This window comes from Cardiocondyla obscurior, linkage group LG16, assembly GCF_019399895.1.
Source record: "Cardiocondyla obscurior isolate alpha-2009 linkage group LG16, Cobs3.1, whole genome shotgun sequence".
Taxonomy (NCBI): Eukaryota; Metazoa; Arthropoda; class Insecta; order Hymenoptera; family Formicidae; genus Cardiocondyla; species Cardiocondyla obscurior.
The window spans coordinates 332,096-354,290 of NC_091879.1; the positions used below are offsets into that span (position 1 = coordinate 332,096).

Here is a 22,195-nt window from a genome sequence, read left to right on the forward strand (position 1 = left end):
CATTTTTTTTTTTCCTTTTTTTACGAGAATTTTTACTCGCGTTTTATGCAAAGAAAAAGAAAATTGATTTATGAAGAACGTAGACTTCCATTTCGGAAAATCGCGGTCTGGATATATCACGTCGTTTCATTAACAGCGATGGAGCGTCGTAGAAGAGGCAGCTTACCGACGCGGTCGATACAACGATGAAGATTAATGATTGTCTGGCCAAGTAATTACCATCGCGTTTTATTACCTCCGCGAGGGAATGACGTTTCTCTTATACACGCGCGTCGTCGGTGTCATGCTCCGCAAGTTCGCGATTGGACTTAACCACATATGACGACGGAAAATTATTCAGCAGCATTGGTACGCAATCTAAGACGGTCCCCGAGTGTCCCTTAGTATGATCTATACAGCTTCCGTATTCGGGGATACGGCGCAACTGGGTAATTCTCATTTGATGCGCCTACGTGCATAGTCACCGGTTCCTGCTGCATTTAGGGGTTCTCAAATTCTCTCTTACTCGCCCTTAGATCGAGTTCATTCATATCTGAGCCGAATTAAAAAACAAGAGCTCGCACACTTTACACGATACCTTATTTTATAATCGTAATACACGAGAAAAAAAAAAAAAAAAAAAAAAAATTAATAAAACAACATTAAATAATATCTAAGTACACGCGTTATAGGTATACGTACAAGATTTTAATTTACGTCGATTACCGCGTCATTCGATTAAATAATTTATTTCACTCGCGACGCGGTCGCCTCGTTTTGTAAAAGATTCATGAACTGCGGAGGGAGAGAGATCGGATGCTACAAGCCGTAGATAGGAGATCCCCGGTCATATGCGAGTGCGCCCGTGCGTATTACGTAGGGATGCATCGCACGGGGGATTCGTCCGATAGAGAGACATCGATGACACTATACATATTGACAAGACACTCGAGACCGTCCGCAGGTCTGGGTCGCTGGAGTTACGCTCTTGTCGTTCGCCCTCTCTCGCGCCCCTGATACCTAACGGCGAACCCTTCCGCCACCGGCGATATATCGGCCGCGTTATGCCGAGCGAGAAAGGGGGCGACCGGGAGACAGAGAGAACGACAAAGAACTTTCTGTATCACTATCAGCGGCGCAACCGCCCCCGGAGTTTACTCGCGAAACTCGAAGCATCCGACTTGGTCAAGTAGCACTCTATGAGAAAACGCGAGTTTGCACAGCGACGTCCACTTGGACCACCGTCGGACTACTTGGCTATCGCGATCGGGCATTACCGGTTTTTGAACATTGCAAAATGGCAAGTACGCGCCCGTAGCGAACTAAAGCGGAAGAAGTTTTAATCGACCGACGAGCGGCTAAGAGGCCGTGAATGTCGAGACCAAAGGTATTCTAGAGTCCTCGACCTTAATGACAGATCGTTTTACGAATTCGAGAGAACTCGACTTCTTGTTTCACTAAAATACATTTACCGTAAAATGGTCAAAAGCGAGGGAGAAGAAAGAACGGAAGAAAGAAAAAGAGAGAGGGGGAACGAGAGAGAGAAGATAACGTCTAATTAAAAGTTTCTATCGAGGGATCATTTTCAATCCTATAAAGAATATGTTCTTCAACGAAAAATCTTACGGTGAATATAGCGGGAGCGTGTATCTATGAGCTCTCGTCGTATTTGTGAGAAAGAATAAAAGAGTAGAGAGGGAGGAAAAGAGAGGAGAAGGCTAACGAGCCACGATCTCTGCCTATGGGTCCCGATAAACGGCGAGGAACAATGTCCTGCATTTATACGACAACGCTACGAAACAATAAGCTGCTTCGATACCGCGGAAACAATGCATCCCTCGACAATATCGATACCTTTCTGCCGATGCAGATTCGAAGTCATCAATGAAATAATGTTTGTTCCGCAGAATCGTATGCATGTTTCGAGTGTAATACAGGGGGTTCGGAATGAGATCGTAAAATGATATTATTGAGAGGAAAGAGTGGAGCGACATATGGTAGACGGCGGTGTATTTCTATTACGTGACACGCGCGAACGCGGGATGGAAATTATAAAAAACGGATTAATCTACGATTCGATCTAACGCGCGGTATTCACCGTGAAAATGAGATCATTCCGACGGGTTTGCGTTACAAAAAAAAAATTAAGAAAAGAATAAAAAAAATAGGAGACGTGAATTATTCATATTTTTACGGCTCACGATAACGATTTGAATAACAGTTTTTTTCTTGTCCGCACGTGTCGCTCGTTATTATTAAATTGCACTCTACAGCGCGCGAGCATAATCATTTTCATTGAAGGCGCCCGCTTTCGCGCGGAAATTTTTCCAAGTATAATTACCCTTTGCATGATATCCGCAATTGACATTACACGGGATAAGCGCGGAGGAGGAAATAAGATACAACTGTGCCTTGACGAGGCGTAATGCGAGCTCATAAAGAAGCAACGGAGCGTGAGAGACTCGGGAGAGAGAGAAATAAAACGGGGGGAGAAAAAAATGTTAAGAGAAGAGGGTAAGGCTATATCCGCCGCCGTAATGGTTTAGAGGTTGGCGGTTTAAAGACCGGTCAAATATTTACCGGGACTTCGCCGGCCTAGACCTCTTTAATAAGTTTTTTATTGCAGTTCGCTCTTTGTTTCCAGGCCACGCTCTTTCGTATTTGCGCTCGCTCGATCGCGTACGGGTGGAACCGAGAATCCTTTCGCCATTTTCTGCGCGGCCCTATTTCTCAACATTAAGCTCCTTTGGATAAGCATTATCAGAAAGGTTGCGAAAGCAAAAATAAATGAAAATGCAGGGTCACTTTTGAACCCGCAGACTGCTATTCGTTTTTACGTATTAAAGATGCTTACTTTATTTCGTCTTTTTTTTTCTTGGTAATATTCCTTTCAAATAATGTAAATTTTACAAGAATATAGCTTTGTACAAAAAGGGAAAAAAATAGGCGATTATTGTAGAATTATATCCAATAATCCGAATAAAATTTTTAATTCATATTTTTAAATGTCACATTTTTACGTACGTTACTTTTATATGCTATTAAAAATATAATAAAAGGGCCTGAAAATACTGCGTTAATGCGTTGTATTTCTATATGGCTCTTCGAAACCAAAAAGATGAACGTCGTTCGTATTAACTCGTATAAAATATTAAGCACGATACTATTTGCTTTTAATCTCACGTTGAAGAACAATTCTACATCACTGTTGAAATGAAAATTAAAAGAAAGCTTGTCGAGGAAGAGTTATCGCACGTAGTTGACAATAAGATTTTGAATCGAGGACTCGCCTCGCCGAGTTGCAATAGGCGTTCTTTGTAATCCGTACATTTTGCTAATTAAATCAGAAAAAAGTTTTACCCCTCACTTACTGCTTTTTCCTCTTTTTGTCTCTCTCTCTTTTTCTCTCTCTCTCGTCTGCTCTTTCCCTCGTGCTGAAAGAACATCCCCTAGCTTCTCTTTCGCCTCTCGAGGAATCTCGTCGTGTTATTCTTCCACGCGTTGACAGTTGTAAGTCAAAGCGGATGTCTCTGACATCAGCGAGGCAACGCGAGATTGCAACGTAAAATGAGTACGCGAGGAAAAACTAGCGCTTCTATTTTAAAATCCACTTTTAAAGTTCTCTGATTGCAAGAGAAATATAATTCCGGCGGGAAAGTATCTTAATTATTCGTTTATTATAGAAAAAGATACGCGAATATAAAGAAAATAAGTGCGACGAGAAAAATTGTAGATAAGAATGTACAATATCGATCGAGATTTTAAAACATAAGAGAAATTAAATTAAAAAATAAATTAAAATACCAGAGTATTTTTGTGTAGCAAAATCCTTTTCACTTTGCAGTAATTAAATTTTGACCTCTGTCCCTAATTGCATAGATACGTCCGAGCTGGAGAGAATCTGAACTGCATGAAATCGTATTTTAAACCGCGCTGCTCCTTAAGTCGCGCCGGTCTAAATAATTCACCTCCATGAATAATTTCTATTCCTATTTCCGACCCGCAACGAAAATCGATCTCTTTGATCGCCGTGGCCGTCGCGACACTTGGCCCGCGCCCGCAACCACGATCATCCCCCCGGATTTTGCGCGCTGCGCCGCTCAAACTCTCCTCCAATTTACCGTATCCCTCCGCAGATTCGCTTTGCGCGAGGCAAACAAAATACTTGGTCTCGTTCGACCAGCGCGCGATGACAGCGAGCATCATATTCCCGGCGGGGCATTTTGTTTTTCGAATAAGCAACGGTACGCCGGCGGGCGTTTATTTTACTTGGATATCGAGGAAAACCTGCATTATATGTAAACGTAGCTTTCAACGTTCGAGAACGGATTATAGAAGCTCGCGTACGCTGCTTCTTAATCCGGGGATTTCGACTGAAATATTTGGTAGATGCTATCGGGCAGTGACGCGACCGTTCGCTCCACCGTGCATTTAATCCCAGAACGAGCACAGTCCCGAATCGATTCGAAATCTAGGTCGAATTCGGCTTAGTGGAATTGATTTCTCCGGTTTCTCGGTTGCGAACAATGTATACGTCGTGGGGTTTAGACCGGCTACGCGAATCAGGTCGTTCCACCCGCTTCAACGAGACAAAAGATAAAATTCTATCCGCGGCGCTTACCAACCAACAAATCGAATAATCGTTTCAACATCGAGTTTAATCCACGGGCAAATCCAGATCGGAGCTATCGCTTGACCTGAGGCGGTCCCGCCGCGCGAAGAACAGAGAGGAAAATATTGATTTCTAAATAGCCGGCGATACAATGTAACAACCACTCGGGCAAAATTCTATCGCGGAAATATATTTATATACGTATAGCTACTCTTCGTGCAAAAAAATAGCGGGAATGTTCTCTAGACTCCTGCAGTTATAAATCACAAAATCAATTCGTCAGTTAATGGTATTTCACCATCTCGTCATTCGTTGATTCGACGTTGAAATTTTAACCACCAACCAAGTTAAAAGACGCGCGGCTTCTCGTCGGCGATAAAAATTACGCAAGCGGAAGACAATTTAAGTTAGCGGGGCTGGGTATCGTCAAGATACCGCGTCTAAAGCAACGCTGTGACGTTAACGAGCGGATACGCTTTTCATTTCAGGATGCAGCGTGAAATTTGCGCTCGGTCAGCAAGGCCCGGTCTTCATCCTAGAGCCGCCGAGTACCCTAGTCTTTTCAAATACCACGGGCTCCCAATTAGGCTGTTCCGCACACGGCAGCCCGACGCCGCACGTCACGTGGATTACCAGCCCGGATCAGAGATCGGTTACAGCAGTGCCGGGACTAAGGTAAATCACATTTGTCCGACCGATTTTGCATAAATTTAACGAATCGTAATTTTATATAAATACGTAAAACCCGGAGTATTCCTCGAGGGCTGCGCATGAAACGAGAAAGCTTGCTTTTAAACTCGCGTGTGAAACCCATCTTATACTTTTTGCGCGGAGTTACGCATCTCCTCGCCCGGCGCAATCTCTTACGCGAATCAACGGAGCTCCCTTTCATATTCTTTCAGGCAACTTCTCGGGAACGGAACGCTATACTTCCCGCCGTTCCTGGCTCAGGATTTCAGAGCCGAGGTTCACAATGCCCGATACAGATGCCGTGCGACCAGCTCCGTCGGGACCGCGCTTTCACGCGAGGTCACTCTACGAGCGGGTAAGTTATCTTATCCCACGTCTTATCCCCTCCGAAAGCGAAAGCATAGTCTTGTAGACTTACGCGGGAACTTATCCGGTCGAAAGATTTCGAAATGTTTTATCATACTGGGCGGAAATGGGTTTTCCGGCTCTGAGTGGAAAATGTGGTCGCGCGAATAACGGAGTAACCACCGGCCTCGGCCGTCGCGGATCTCCAGCCGGCGTCGATGTCGCAGGTATACGCGATAACCATTATTTATCGAGGAAACGTCATTCGCCACGTACGAGATTCGTTGCAATAACGGACTGGCGGTACCGAACATCCCATTACGTCAGAGTGCTGCTGCGAGCGCGGAGCCAACACCTCGCATTTTCAACCGGGAGAGGCTTTCGCGCTATCCAAGTAAATACCGACGGGGAAACGGTTGAAAGCCGTTAAATTGTATCGGAGGAAGTTCGATTCGAGTACGTGGCCGAGTCTTCGCCGCTACCGAAAGACCCGAGGTGGGACAAAACTTTGTCTGGCCGGGCGCTACGTGAGCCATCATTTAAATGGCTGATTCTAAGCCGATCATTACTACTGGCGGCGGCCGCGCTCAATTCGCCGGCATCCTGCCATACATACTGCACGAATCCAATTGGAAAAGAATTCTTCTTTCGTTTTCATTTACTTTTCATCGAAATAGCCATCAAAAAAAAAAACCGGTAATAACAGTACTCAATAAAAAATATAAAAAAATAAAAAAAGAAAGTAGGTCGAATGAATCAAAGCGCGAAATAACAAATAATGTTTACTAACTGAGGAAAAAAAAAAAAAGCGACGTGCTTGTTCGCTTTTTAGCCGGTGCATGTAACCTTTTAAATGGGTAAACATTGATCGCTTTCACGAAGCTCTAAGCTTACGTTGCACTTAGGTTGCTTGCTTTCTCAACGGCATTTTCGTGACGCGTTTTTAACCCTTCAAGTAAAGGCAAAAGTGTCGTCGATTTTGCAAAAATGACTGTCACTGCATAAACCGCGAGAAGAAAGTTAAAGTAAAAAAAAAAAAATAATTTAAGGCAACCCCCTTTTTATTCTTTTTTTTTTTTTTTTTCTAAATACCAACGACACGCTCTAAACGTGCTTATTAAAGAAGAAAATTAGCAACGCCTGACAACGCGTATGCACGACAATCTTGCATGCAACACCGACGATCTTAAAAAAGCCAAGAACCCCGCATTGTCAAACAATGTGTTTTACCGAGTATTTCAATATACTTTGCGCTCGCTTGTAACGAAACTGGCACACTTGTCGCATTTCATGGTGCATACAAATTCGAAGAAATTGCGAGAATCCAAATACTCTTTGATGCCGGCGCAAAAGCGGCTGTCTCTCCTTTCAAAGCCGCTTCACGTGAAGCGACATGGAATGCGCGCTACGGCCGTCGGAGAACTTTCGACGGAAACTTTTTCAGGATGATTCGACTAAAACGGGAAGAAAAATTTCGCCTCGCCGCTAGTGGTTTCGGAAACTTTCCCCCCCAAAGTCACTGGACGGTGAAAGAACGTCCAATCGATACCTCTTTGCCGCGCTGTCCTCGTCCCGCGCGAAGCAACTGCCGATATACATGCAAAACTTCTATCTACTCCGCATCACTACTTTCGTTAAAAGTTCACGGTCCGTTCCGGAATATAGGCATAAATAATCAAGTCATCCCGCGCGGTCCGTTATGCGAGAAAACAAGCTTTAATACGGTCTCAAAATAACATATAAAAATTGTATCAATCAATTGCATCAATAATCAAATGTAAATCGAAATTTGTTTCGAAATAACAAAAATTAAATAAACTTGAAATTATTTTATCCCTAATATAACGCTTATTTTTTTTTTTTTTTTTCCTTGACGTTGAAATAAAAAAAAAGAGTCGAAATTCTCTTTTTTAATTCCCAACTTAACTTTAATCGCGCGACACGCATTCATTAACGCATCACACAAGTTATCTAAGATCCCTACTTATCGTTTCACTTTATTTCCCTTTTTACGCGAGAACATCGGGGCGAAGAAAACCTCCCGGCGATGCTTCTTCTGAAACGGGCGTTTTAAAAGGGAACGGTTCACTTATCTAAAATGACATCGGCCGTCCCCACGTGCTCGCCAAAGAACTTATTTTACCAGAGAGGGAGGCAGTCATTGTCGAAATTCTCTTTTGTAAAGAAGCCGCGCGTTTTCCGACGAGTTTGAGAATTCGGTACTAACGTGTCCAGTCTCTTTCGGTGAGAAGAGAACGCTCTCCCGGGGACAGGACGGAAACACAAAGAGGGAAATACTTATTATCTTGCGTTATACCGTCGTCAGTTGTAACAGCGTGAAGAATAATGTATGAAGGAGTGTCGCGTCTTAATAATTTCATGAGGAAATGCCTCAACGCAGGTTCAACTTTATAACTGGAGAATAATCGTCGGGTCGCACGCGCGCGGATAACGCTCGCCAAGACTGGGCGCCGCTTTATCTTAATTTTTTTTTTTTTTTTTAATGATTTCATTACGAGAAACGTACGTAATAGCCGCGAAGCCTTATATTTCACGCGCTTTTCCGCGCAATTTTTCCTATACCGGGCACTAGCTCGAGGGGGAGCTATTTAACGTCGAAAAATTAAAAGTATCTCGATGAATTTAATCACAAAAACATGAATAAATAATCGTTTCCACTTTCCGCGCGATAAATTGAAATTGGCACTTAATTAAAAATTGAAGGGTTGTATGAAATTGTAGGTTACGTTTAGTTAATTCGAAAATATATTAAAGTTAGAGAGGAACGCGGCGAGTGCGCGCCGTATATAGGGTGGTACATTGCGCCCGTGCATAAGGAATTAAACAATCGCGCCCTGCATCGTATCGTACATCCTAATCCCTTGAAATTTGTATACCGGATATTTATTCGGCAGTGCATGTTGCACGACGAAACCGTATTTCTCCATACACGTACCGAGTATGGATGCTATAGGAAAGAATTATTGCTCGCAGCGCGGTGAGAGATCACCCGTTTCCGCAGACGGACGATTCTCTAGCGTACCGCTCTTATTCTTCTTTATTTTCTCCATTTTATCAGCGGGAAAGTGGACGACTAGAAAAAGAACGTAACCGCATTAGCAACCCGCCACTAGTCCTCGAGAAATGGTCTCGGACGTGGGAAAAAAAGGTCCACCTTTTCGCACGACAAATGCCCTGTATATGTGTAATTCCGGCAAAACGGTCGACAATTTTAATCACGCGCAAAGTACGTTTTCGTTCTCGAATGCAAGAAACTTGTCGCGATACGTGCAGCAATAAGATGCGCTGTTCGCCGCGGCGTACGTAATTAAAAAATTTATCTCGGCCAATTTATTTTCCAGCAAAGAATTCAGACGAGTTTTTTTTTTTATTTTTAGGTATCTATTTGCTGTTCGTTTACCCACGGTGTGTCTGCGTTATCTTTGGCGGGACCAGCTTTTCGCTGGTATAAGTGGCAATATATATCCGTCCCGTTTTGGCAAAAATCCATCCTCGGAAAATTCGATTTTAAAAATCCGCCGTTTCGCGACAGAGGAAATCTGTACGAGCACAAGGGTTTGGCAAAACACGCTCGCTGCGGCGATGCATCGATACGCGGTGTGCACGGTGCATTTTCACGCCGCATCGGCGCGTAATGGGCGGTAAGCGCGCGCGGTATCAGAGACCGGCGCGAGCGATCTCGCACAAGGGATACGAGGGACGATACCGCGGGGGAAGGAAAAGCGGAATCCGTCCGTGAAGAGAGGAGGAAAGTTAATTCCAACGATTTCTAGGAATTCGTGGAAATATCGTTGCCCGCCTGGCTGGAGATCCGCGCGCATATTGGCTTTATTTGCACATTTCGTTTCACCTCGTTCTCCCTTTCTCTCGCTCTCTCGCGTTCTCTCTCGCGCGCCCGGTCCACGTACCTGCACCCGTTTCTCTCGCGCTCCTCTCACCGGCGCATCTCAATTTTATCGTCACGTACCTCTCCCGTACCTAGGTCCCTCATCTTCCAATTCACGAACCGGCGTCTAACCCGAAGGGGGCCAGATAGGGCGGTCTGGCGTTTGGGACACCCATCTGAGAAGCCCCCAATTTCCGACACCCCAAACGGCGAAAAGGGTGGTACGACACGACTCGTCACTACGCGAACGGCGGCTCTTCTCTCTCCGGCTTTCCGCGCCTTCTTCCCCGATTGCATATCTCTCGCTTGGCCCCGTTTGCCAAGCATTTTAAGCACCCTCTTTCTACCCCGTTCTACTATCTCGTTCTCCTCGCGAGCTATCGAGAAAATCGCACGCGTTACCTCGGCACGAATGTTTACGGACGGTCTTACGGCGGCACTTGAAAAATGTGAATTTTTCAGTAACCTTAACGGCACGTAAATCTTAAATTGGTCACGTACGCGACCAACTTGGCACACGAGTATTTTTCATAATAATCGAATAATAATATAAAACATGTTTGCTTTTTGTAAATTTGCGGGGGGTGTATCGGGCGTTATTAAAAGTCGCGAATACGTGTCTTTGCTTTAAAATATTAGGTCCTATTTAAAGCTAATTAAAATCGTAGCGGTAATTATACGCGTTTCAAGGTAACGGAAGTAATATAGACCCGGTAATGTTTTAAGTTACCGTATTCAGTTCAGCGATTATATAGTTAACATAATTAAAGATGCAAATGCGGGAAATTAATTGCACACTTTGTGCCAACGTTCATTATGGTGGAGCGTATGCGTGCGTGCGTGTGTGTGTATAGAATGTGTGTACGCGCAAGCAGGTGTCTCCAGAGAATGGAATATGTGACCCGAGTGCTGTTCCCAGCATCACCGTACATATTGATGTATGAGTGTGTACTTAGATTGAGAGTGATTAGATTTAAGGTAGGCTTGTTTCGTATCTCAGCATCTTGTATCTTAACCGCGAATGAAACGTGTTATATCCAGTAAACACGTGTAAGATAATTTGATCGATTAAATTAATTAATAGATAAATTGATTAAATGTAACATATGGGAACTAAAAGATCCTTTTGCAAAATTTCATTATTGAAATAATATAACTTTTCTTCTTTTTTTTATCTTTGAAATTTATTATCCCTTTTTAATATACGCGACCTAGGCATTTGAAATTTTATGCTCGTAAATTAATGTGTCGTAACGGAATAAAAGAAGTGAATCACATTACAACCTAGTCATTGTCCATGGAGTTGAAATAAGTTTGAGCGTTCATTATGCATGCTTTTACTTCCCCATGTCTTATTTTCTACTTTCTGTCTGTGGTAACTTCTTAATAATCATCTATCTTCCGCTTTCAACATTAAGTCACTTCACCTCCGTTTTATTTTCCTACTTCTTTTTCCGACTTACTGTTATATGTATAGGTATATAATAAAATATAAGTTTTTTTTTAATTACAGATATCTCGCATTTAATGCAATGTTCCGATTTATCGAACGTCCTCTTTAATCAAAGTTAAATCAACTTTCCTGATTTTTAAAATACTCGAAGAAACCATACGCTATTTATTAAAAAACACTAATTACAAAGTACGAAAAAGAAAGAGCTTGTGACTCACCGATCTGCAGCAGCTCAGCGGAGGTGTAGATTTCTGCCGGTGACTGTAACATAAAAAAGAAAACATTACTGTAGACATGTTAGTTAAATAATGAGATTAATAAAAAGAGAAGATTTTTTTTTCTTAATTTATACTTACTTAAGAGTTGCTCCGCCGATGCAGGATGCCCTTCCCGGGCCTGCTCCTCCTCTCAGATGGGATGAGCCATCCTTCCGCGCACTGGAAACTCGCGGACATCCCGACCGTGATTTTATAATTACTCAATGATCCGCGCGTTCCATACTCGGCACTCGCGTTTATAAGAAAGTCGTACGATAAAAGATTCCGCCCGAACATTCTACGGAGCTCTCGGACGGACCGACGAACCGACTGCGGTTCGCGTGATTCTTAACATCGGCGGTGACGACACTGACGATTGACGACAGCGGATGCAACTGCGTATATCTGTAACATAAAGAAATATCAAGTTTAATCGTAGTTACCGTGCCGGATGGGTTTTCGTTAAGCGGAAATGCGAATCACTTACGGCACGGAGACACGTGCTTGCTGTGCCGTGCGTAGTACGTGTGTGCTCGCGCGACCGCTGGAGAAGGACAAAGCGAGAGTGGGAGTGGTGGGGGAATGTACCTAGCGCGCGGCACGTAGGCTCGCGCTCGCTCTCACTCTGTCCACCCCCGCCTCACCCCACCTCCCCCCCCGCGCCTATCTATTCGTTACTCGTTCGGTTAAAAAATGTCGGTGCTTAATCAGCGTCGGTTTTAAGCGGCAACAATTAAAAAATTAATTCACGCGTGACGCACAAATTTTTTACAGAGAGAGGAGACTTCGATTTTTGATAAATATTTAAGGAGATGTTTCTTGCAAATTTAAATTTCTTACGGCAGCGTTACGTCTACTAAATTAAATGCATTGTTACAATTTGTGGTACGTTACTTACAGTATTGACGGTGCCTGGATACGATGTCAGAGTAAATAGACAACCCGTCATGGAGGGATGTAACGCAGTGTTATCCTGTACAGCTCGGGAAGATGTTAAGGAACATCTTACCGTAACCTCCTGGTTTCGTGATGATGCCATTCTCTTGCCTGGAAATACAGACACCGGTGAGTAACTGCACATTGAGATACTTGCTATTTTAATCTAAAATAGTACGAGTCAACGCTAAGCCTTCTTGAGCTCCTACATATGAATATCGAAACACCCGGAGTTGCTGTACTCGTCACACAAGATATTAATTTTTTTTTTCAACATATATTATCGTTAAATAAAGCAAATTCAAACTACCTTGATTTTTTAATCTTTTTTTTCAATATCCATAAATACGAATGCGGTGTCGAAATTAATTTCGCCAAAGTAAACACGTCAATGTGTTCGCCGTGATTAAAGTAAATTAAAAAAAGGAAAAAAAAAGAAAACGCACACGTTCGAGATAAACGCGTATAAGCGAAAAAAGTATATTCACCCTTCATCGCTTATCACAATCCCTCATACATAATAATTTTTAATTATAGAGTCACGTAGCTTAAAGGATTATTGCGAATTTTATGAATTACCGTAAATTTCACAAGAAAAGGTCATATAACTCGGAAAAGATTAAATTAACGCAATTATGACCGCCGGCGAGGCGAGTGCCGTGCGGAAAGAGAGAGAAAGAGAGAGAGTGCAAAATGCTTGATCTCTCGGATGAACATTCGGTTCGCACACTCTCGCGCAAGACCAACACACATCCGTGTACACCCCCACATGCATGTTCCTCTCGAGCTGCACACGTATGTACGTGCGCTAACTCGGCGATTTAGATCGTCCTGTACACGCTCAAGCATTCATGTCCCATACATATTTATGCCGCTCGGTTGCACGTAACGCGGCACCGGTGTGCGCGTAGTTCTACGTACGCGTGTGCGTTGGAATATCATGGGAAGCATCGCGTCATGTCGGGGCTTGATACGTTTGTTTCGTAACTAGGCGGCTAACATCGCGTCGTTCGCATATACAAAAGCAGCATCTGCACATCCGGGGCCGCGGCTACGTGTCTCCCGGTGTCGCGCGCGTCGTCGACGCGGTTATCGTCGCATGCGTGCGGACGCGCGTCCCCCGAAGAAGACGTCGATTCCGTCAACCGCGTCGGCATGGGCGAAGATAGAGAGGATTCAAGTGTCAGGCACATACGTATAAATGCGCGACGACAACGGCTACGATAAGACGAAGGAGATTGTTTTCTGCTGTTGTCGAGGAAGAACTTTATTTTTTTTTTTTTTCTTTTTATATGTACGTTAAAATTAAAAATATGACTTTATCGTTGGGGAAAAAAAATTAAGAGACACGCTCGTTTATTGGCCTTCGCAGGAACTATCGCGTCGTAACGTCGCGGATATCGCACTCCGATTCGGGGACATGAAATTCCGGTTGTACATTGCGGGAAGAACATGACATTTCTATCATTGACTCACGCACTCACACTATAACGATATCGAATCTGCGACAATAGTTCTTGTTAGACATCACCGAGAGGAGAGGAGAACCACTCGGAATCTGTTCCTATTCGCGATGAATACATCTTGCGCAAATCCGGGGACATATCGTCATTAGAACAGTATTATTCCGACCGAGGGAAGGAATATTCTCCGCGGACTTAAATAATATTTAACACAATTTTGTCAATAGTCAAACTAAATAATTTCAACATTTTATACGCAAGCCGTCTTGTTCAAATTTAAACAACGAAAACTATTTTACAAGGATTCTTTTTACCTCAAATATAATAACCGTATAAAAATAATGAAGATATTTTAGAAAAAGTGAAATAAAAAAGCCTTCTATTCGTAGTGGCTGTGTAATTTTTCATTTTCCGAGCAATATGTCGGAAGGTAACATTAAAATAAATGTTAAAAAAAAAGAAAAAAAAAAAAAATAAGTCTATCCTCGGTGAAATTATTCCTCTAACATTAATTATTTTCTGCGGAAAATAGCAACGCGCGAAAACCTGTAATGTTCCGAGCGAGGTGGAAAAAAAAAGAGAAAGAAAAAAAAAGAAGAAAGAAAGATTCCTGGCAGGTCAATTCGAAATAGACAGCTTTAGCAAGTCGGTAGACCGGGCTGCTCGATAGCTGTCCGATGGTTGAGCTAAATTGAAAATTTCACGCCTGATGGTACACCCGTCCATGATCCGAAGAGGTTTCATCGACAGATGCTGAGGATTTTGCATAACCCTTTGCTCCCACAGACTTGAAATACGAGAGAAAATATTGCTGGAACCACGTGCACGTTCAGGGATTTATTATTGATATTTCTCAGCTTCTGAATTTTGAGAAGTCGAATAGTATTTCCACTCAGTCTGCCGTGCTATAGAACCAAGTGGAATAAATCGCCAAGCTGAGAAAAGCATTTCCTTACCGCGATAGCGATAAGAGGGAAAATTTTTGCTTAGCGAGATATCCTCGGCACTGTATATTAAAATTTGCGGTTTTAATCCCCCGCATATATGTATATACCGTATGTATTGTATTTCGCGCAGAAGTTGCCACTAGTTATCCGAATTGTAAATCAAACTCGAAGCTTGTAAAAAAAAAAAAAAAAAAAAGTTTATACTTTCCAGAAGTCGACTGAAATTATTAATATCACAAGCGGCTGAAAATTTGCGGTTTCTTATTTAGTTTTTACAGAAAATTATTCCAACTTACTTTATAAACGCGATGTGCTCATTAAAAAGACAAATTTTCAATAAAAAGTTTCGCGCGGGGAGAACTCTCGGTTCGCTAACAAATTGGTAATGAAAGAAAAAGCGCAAGATGCTCGAGACAAGGTGTAATTAGTATCCGATCGATCTGTACGTGCTTCCTGATTTTGTTTTACAGGTGGTAGATTCGTGGTCACCTCGCAAGGAGACCTTCACATCAGGGCGGCGAAACCGGAGGACGGCAGAGCGACGTATTCCTGCCTGACTCTGCACGCCCTGACGAGCGAGCGAAGAAAAAGCGAGCCTGCCACTTTAACCGTCACGGGTAACCGCCGTAGAACCGGATAAACCTTTTGCGAGATAAATATAAAATTAAGATCCGGATTAAAGTTTAATCTACTTCCGCGGGATTCCGTTGTATAATAACGGCGGCCAGGCAGATTATTCCCTCTTATTCATATCTTTTTAATTTATTATTACCGTTCTACTTGCAGAGCCGACCGGTTCCTCGCCGCCACGATTGATGCAACGATCCGAAATCGCTATTTCCGCTGAAAGCGGCTCGGATGTTCACCTCACGTGCTCGGCGCAAGGAAGCCCGGCACCGCAATTTACCTGGTATCGCGATGTTAATGGTTGGTTTAATTAGGGGAATGTTTACCGAATAAGCTATGTTAACAGTAACGCCGAACAAACTACCAGCTGTGCTCAAACATTGATTCCTCGATAATGTTAATACTGCATTACGTTTAAACGATATCGTCGTACAACGAATATCGTTAAAGATAGAAGACAAGTCATTATTGCACGTATTAAATCTAAATTTTTTTTTAATTGAACGTTGATTACGGAATAAATAGAAATCTGTTTTCTGTCGTATAAAAATAAAATAAAAAGAGGGAGGAAAAGAAAAAGAAACGAAATGCCAAGAATTTTTCTCTCATTCATGTGGATGGAACGATGTTTAGCGACATTGGATGCAAATCTAATTTAAACGCGTTAAGCAGATAACTTTAACGCATTATTCAGATGCGATTGTTACAGGACAGATACATCCGAATATCTTATTTCAGGCCACTCAATACCGGTCGAATCGTTCGGCCGCATTCAGCTTTGGGGCGACTTGATGCAAATTCGTCGCGTAGATGCACAAGACGCGGGAAGATACGTTTGCCGGGCCAGCAATCAGCTTGGCGAGCAACGAGCGGAGACACACTTGTCAGTCACATCAAAGCTAAACGCTCGGATTCAGCCGCGCGTACAAGTACGAATCTAATTCATGCGGATGGATAATTTTCCTTTTAACGCAAGAGATTTTATATCGGTGAACTAATCGAGATATAATAGCACGAAGATAAAATTATCTTTGCGCGCAAAGAAATTTTCTTTAACTTAATAACAGTAAAATTAATATTATTAAAAGGGAATAATTTTAAACCTGTAAATTATTATAAGTTTGTACCCTCCCAAAATAAAAGGATGACGAGTATTATTGCACGGCGAAGAAGTTTTCGCGAGTGAGAAGAATAAAAAAAAATTGGTAAACGTGGACTTCGCCCGATTGCGAAAATAAAACACAGATTCGCTCATTATTCGCAGGTCATTAATTCCGGCGAGACCGCCACGATGAACTGCACGGTCGAAGGATACCCGGTCGAGAGCGTTGAGTGGCTACATGACGGCGTGCCAGTATTGACCGCACAGGACACGAGGATCAGATTGTTGGCTCCCTTGGTGCTCGTGATAGGCTCCGTTGGTCGCAGAGACAAAGGGATGTATCAATGTTTGGTGAGGAGCGACAAGGAAAATGCTCAGGCCACCGCCGAACTCAAGCTCGGAGGTCAGTGAATAATATCTTTGTTTCGATCTATTCTAACGTCATTGATACCATTTGTAAAAGCACGTGTTACCGTGTCTGCTTAAGACAAAATAGACTTTATGCAACGGAAAAAAAATTTCTAGACACGGTTCCGGAACTTCAGTACACGTTTATCGAGCAGGCACTACGACCGGGCCCGCCCGTCTCTCTGCGATGTTCTGCCACTGGTTCACCAACGCCGTCCTTTACGTGGCTGCTCGATGGTGAACCATTGAACCAGATTGCGACCGGGCACAGGTAGATCGTACCTATGTTCTGATATATTGGCATTGTATCGCGCTATCTTCTAATCAGGAACTATGCGCGTAGATACGCGATAAGTCAATACGTGGATCAGTCCGGTGACGTCATCAGTCACTTAAACATTTCATCGGCGGGAGCCGAGGACGGTGGCCTGTATGCTTGCGTGGCGTCCAACACCCTGGCGACCGTGGAGCACAAGGCTCGATTAAACATTTACGGTACGGCACGTATAATAAGTTTTTATATCAAAACGTAAATCGCTTATTTTACTCGAGTAAAAATTTTTTCCCTCCCATTTTCTGCGCTGCCCGCGGATGTAGATCTCGTTCATTTAAATCGAACGCGAATCAAGAGGATTAGATTAGATTAGAGCTGAGAAATATTTTTAATAAATTATTAGACGCCTGAAATACGTTCGCGAACTATCGGGAATAGCATAAACATTTTAAACGAAACAAGGAAGAAGCGTCCCGAGCGAGCGCGGAGAATTGATTTCGATAGATACGAGTTTAAATCAGGGTAATTTAATAATAAGAATCACTTTTATAGGACCGCCGTACATCCGATCGATCGGCCCGGTTCGCGCCATCGCCGGCGTCGACATTACAATAGCGTGTCCTTACTCAGGATATCCGATCACATCGGTCGGATGGACTCGAGGTGGTGCCGAGTTGCCCTTTGACATCAGGCAACGAGTCGACAGCGAAGGCCACCTCACGATCCTCACGGTAGACCCGAATGATGCTGGTACTTACACGTGCATCGTTCGGGCAAGTTCCGGGGAAACCGCCAACAGAGATATATTGCTAACTGTTAATAGTAAGTGCGAACAAAAAATAGCGTACTCGAGGCAGCACGACCGTTTAGATGTATAATTAATTAAAATTACGCGGCTCCGTCTCAAATGTATTACCCACCCGACAATTTAATTTATTTATTCTTTCGCAGCAAATTTTTTTTTTTTTTTTTTTTAATAAAAGTATTTTAATTCGCACACAGCCTACGTGCATCGAGATCGACGAAAAGTTTATTCTTAAGTAAAAATAAGATTGCTTTATCCGCTACGAATCCTAATAGAAAACGTTTCCGCCTAGAAGATCCACGTATCTCAAGAACGTTGACTGGCAAAAGCGTATCTCTTTCTACGTCCTTTCGTATCTTACTTAATTTCAATAAAACGAAAAGGGAATCTCTATAGCAACATGTAACTCCGCCGTTTGCGCGTACTTTACAGGTCCTCCAGTAATGAGTCCCTTCAGCTTTCCCGCGAATTCGCAAGAAGGCAGTCGTGCTCAAGTGACTTGTAGCGTAACGTCGGGCGATCTTCCAATCTACATTTCCTGGTTGAAAGACGGCGAGCCACTGCCTTCATCCCTTCGCGTAAGCATTATCTCACTTCACCAAGTTCAACTCTATACGAAGAAAATATTCGACAATTTCTCTCCGCGCTCTCTCTAATTTTTGTGCTTTCAACGACGAAAGATAAAAGAATAACGCAAACTGCAACTCCATTGAAAACTATGCATATATTTTATCAATAAAAATTAGTTTTTAATCTTTCTTTCTTTCTTTCTTTTTTTTTTCCTTACTCAAAAAGTTCCTTCTCTTAAAAACAAAAATAATACGCATTTCCTATGGCAATGAAATTATTCTGAAAAATATTCAACCTTTGTGGAATGTTCTTCAAGCAAATGGAGGCTCGATAAAAAGAGATTTTAAAAGCGACGCATGAGAAAAGCAGAGATTTTTACCGTCTTACGATTCTCGCACATTTTCATTTATGCCTCGGCCTTTGCAGATTGAAGAGCGAGGGGCTGAGTTCTTCAGCCTCCTCGTTTTTAAAGAACTATCGTCGCGACACAGCGGCAAGTACACCTGCGTCGCCACGAATAGCGCCGCGAAGGTAAACCACACCGCCGAACTCCTAGTGAAAGTACCGCCCCAGTGGATATTCGAACCGCTGGACGTAGCAACTCTCCTGGGCAACCCGTTAAACGTTCATTGCGAGGCCAAAGGTTTTCCACCGCCGCGTATCACGTGGCTACGTGCCAGAGGCAGAACGTCCAACGACTATCAGCCGCTGGTCGATGGTTCCGATGGTAGACTCACGATATTGCCTAATGGGTCTTTGTGGACGGCTTCCGCCGGTCCGCAAGACGAGGGTTACTATCTCTGTCGAGCTAACAATGGCATCGGATCCGGACTAAGCAAAGTGATATATGTGTCGGTCCACGGTAAGAATATGATTAACGTTCAAATTAAGACCAATTATAAAGATCTAAATCTATCTGCGACCACGTTTCTAATTTTTCAAATTAATTGCAAGGAAATTTAACGAAAGTTTTAATTAATTATTAAATGGCTTATATTTTATGAATTTATATATATATTTTTTTCTTCTTTTTTTTTTTTTAACATGATTAAATGCAAAGAGATAAAATTTAATAATGTCTGTTTGATAATAAAAAAAAATTAATTTATTCGGTAATTTTATTTTAAACGATATTTTAAAAAATTGTTAGAAACCGCGCTGAGTAAATTTAAATATTTTAAATAATAATTTGTGATCTTGCAGAACCGGCGAGATTCGAGTTTCAGAGTAAAAACGTAACGATTCGCCGTGGTGAATCAGTGACGATTGATTGCACCGTCATTGGCGATAATCCTATAGAAGTACAATGGATGCACAACAGTGATCGATTGGATATGAGCAATCACAGATTAAGTATCGGTCAAATAAAGACTGACAACGGCCTGAAATCCCAATTATCTATCGCAAACAGCGATCGGCAAGATTCTGGGGTCTACAGATGCACAGCTGATAACGCTTACGGAAGAAGCGAACACTTGATTTATTTAGCAGTTCAAGGTAAAGCGTATAACTGCGAAACATTCTAATTTCTCGCGACGTTAACTTTCTTTCTTTTTTTTTAATAATTACGTACGAAGTAACGTACGACTAAAAGTGTTTTAACTATATTTACGTTTATACAGAGAGGCCGGATCCTCCAGCTGGACTCGAAGTAATAGAAATCGGTTCCCGATCAATACGATTATTATGGAAGCGAGCCTTCGACGGAAACAGCCCTATAAGAAATTACGTGATACAATATCGCTCGCTGAGCCACGGTATGACCGATGATTGGAATCCTGTTAAAACGCACAATGTCACGTACACGCCAGGAAGCTCCAATAGCGGTAATTCTATACATCCGACTCAAAACGGTTCGTCCACATGCTCTGATCGATATCGCGTCCGCCTGCTCGTCTCTTTCCTGACTTGTATCAATTGTAGGCTTATCTCCGTTCGAAACTACCGGCGACGATCAAGAGGTAGCTCTGGTCGGCGGTCTTCACCCGGCTGTGACCTATACCTTCAGGATATTCGCTATAAACTCTATCGACGCGAGCGGACCTACCGATTCTGTCGTAGCGAAAACTCAGGAGGAAGGTAAATAAATCCTCGTGCGACGATACGATCTTATCGCTAAAGCCTTTGGCTAATATTATTATACATACGTCGTGTACGTAATATACGTATTCAAACTTGAGCGCGTTGACGGCCCGAGAAATAGCAATAGAAAAATTTTTCTAGTACTATTTTTCGGCCAATCAATGCGCGGTGAAAAAGCGTACGCACATGCATTAACCTTATCGTATACCATACGCACTGATATATGTGATAGCTCCCACCGAACCGCCACAAAACATCAAAGTGCAATCTGCCGGGCCGGGGGAGCTCATGGTCAGCTGGCAGGTGAGTAATGCACGTTGATTTAGAATCGTAAAATAATTAATATCTTTCAAATTAACACCTTGGAATAACGAACGAAATTAATATATTTATTTCTCAGTCACCTCCGAAAGAATCGTGCAACGGGGACCTGCTGGGATACATAGTGACGTGGTCGGAACATTCCTCGTCGACTTCAGGCGTTAATCAAAGTAAAAGTTTAACTGTTAATGGCTGGGCGACAACGAAAGTACAGCTGACCGGTTTAAGAAAGTTTACAAAATACGATATTTCGATCAGAGCTTTCAACAGCATTGCCAGTGGGCCCACAAGTGCTCCCATTGTCGGCACCACTCAAGAAGGAGGTAATTAATAATTAAAAATTATTTATATGTTGAACGAAGCGACAAAAACAGGACGGACTGCAGTCTCTATTCGCATTCATTTTCAGTGCCTGAAACACCACCGACTCAAGTGACTTGCGTTCCATTGTCTTCTCAAAGTGTCAAAGTATCTTGGAGTGCACCTCCACCTCATCAACACGGTGGAATTATTCAAGGATACAAAGTCTACTACAGACCGGTCCCTACCGACAACAGTATGTCACTTGCTATCAGAATATTGACAAATATTTGAAAGAATTCCGACTTTATAAAATATTAAAAATTTTGCGTTATTAAATATTTAATTAATTATTTTCCTCTATCGCAGTGGATATATCGACGGTCGGCGAAGTTAAGAGAACTTCCAGCATGGACACTTATCTGCACACGCTGTACAAGTATACAAATTATTCTATCAAAGTGTTGGCCTACACAGGTGCAGGTGACGGAGCATTAAGTTCACCGATCTTTTGCATGACGGAAGAAGACGGTGAGATATTTTATTTAATTTTAATAAGAGCCATATTTCAAATTATATTAATTAAATAATTTTATAGTACCCGGACCGCCAGCTGGCATTAAAGCAGTGGCATTAACGGCGGAAAGTATATTGGTTTCCTGGTTACCACCGTTGCAGCCTAACGGAAACGTATCAAAATACACCGTGTATAGCAGAGAAGCAGGCTCTAAAAATCATAACACTCACACGATGCACGAACCGCCATCATCGCCTACCGATACTCTTACGATGGAATTACGAGATTTAGTAGAAAGGTACGTACGCATATTTCTTATAATAATTGCATTTTTATTTTTCGCCCCCAATGCTTTTCATGCAACAAATTAATTTTTTAATGTCATTAGGCAATTGTACGAGTTCTGGGTGTCAGCAACGACCGGTCTCGGAGAAGGAGAACGAACTACCATTGTTACGCAAACAACGAATACCAGAGGTGCCTGAATCATATTATCTAAAAATTTACTTTAAAAAAAAAATTTTAATTTCTTATTTATTGCATATTTTCTTATTCCGTCTCGTCGTAAGTTTTTCTGTCGTACAATCGTAAAAGTATAGA

The 22,195-nt window shown here is 42.5% G+C and overlaps 1 protein-coding gene across 4 annotated transcripts in view; it reads left to right on the forward strand.

Annotated features, from left to right (window-relative positions):
• Nucleotides 1-22,195, forward strand: part of Dscam3 (Down syndrome cell adhesion molecule 3) — an 87,788-nt gene that overhangs the window by 59,787 nt on the left and 5,806 nt on the right. For all 4 annotated transcript variants that reach the window (XM_070667462.1, XM_070667460.1, XM_070667461.1 and 1 more), the window contains exons 3-23: nucleotides 5,080-5,266; nucleotides 5,494-5,636; nucleotides 12,144-12,308; nucleotides 15,060-15,206; nucleotides 15,376-15,516; nucleotides 15,955-16,145; nucleotides 16,481-16,721; nucleotides 16,844-16,997; nucleotides 17,070-17,221; nucleotides 17,553-17,822; nucleotides 18,238-18,383; nucleotides 18,802-19,237; nucleotides 19,579-19,872; nucleotides 19,998-20,228; nucleotides 20,299-20,454; nucleotides 20,690-20,760; nucleotides 20,858-21,101; nucleotides 21,188-21,334; nucleotides 21,448-21,609; nucleotides 21,677-21,893; nucleotides 21,984-22,072. In XM_070667462.1, coding sequence (XP_070523563.1) covers nucleotides 5,080-5,266; nucleotides 5,494-5,636; nucleotides 12,144-12,308; nucleotides 15,060-15,206; nucleotides 15,376-15,516; nucleotides 15,955-16,145; nucleotides 16,481-16,721; nucleotides 16,844-16,997; nucleotides 17,070-17,221; nucleotides 17,553-17,822; nucleotides 18,238-18,383; nucleotides 18,802-19,237; nucleotides 19,579-19,872; nucleotides 19,998-20,228; nucleotides 20,299-20,454; nucleotides 20,690-20,760; nucleotides 20,858-21,101; nucleotides 21,188-21,334; nucleotides 21,448-21,609; nucleotides 21,677-21,893; nucleotides 21,984-22,072 — 3,984 coding nt within the window. The remainder of the gene's footprint in view (nucleotides 1-5,079; nucleotides 5,267-5,493; nucleotides 5,637-12,143; nucleotides 12,309-15,059; nucleotides 15,207-15,375; nucleotides 15,517-15,954; nucleotides 16,146-16,480; nucleotides 16,722-16,843; nucleotides 16,998-17,069; nucleotides 17,222-17,552; nucleotides 17,823-18,237; nucleotides 18,384-18,801; nucleotides 19,238-19,578; nucleotides 19,873-19,997; nucleotides 20,229-20,298; nucleotides 20,455-20,689; nucleotides 20,761-20,857; nucleotides 21,102-21,187; nucleotides 21,335-21,447; nucleotides 21,610-21,676; nucleotides 21,894-21,983; nucleotides 22,073-22,195) is intronic.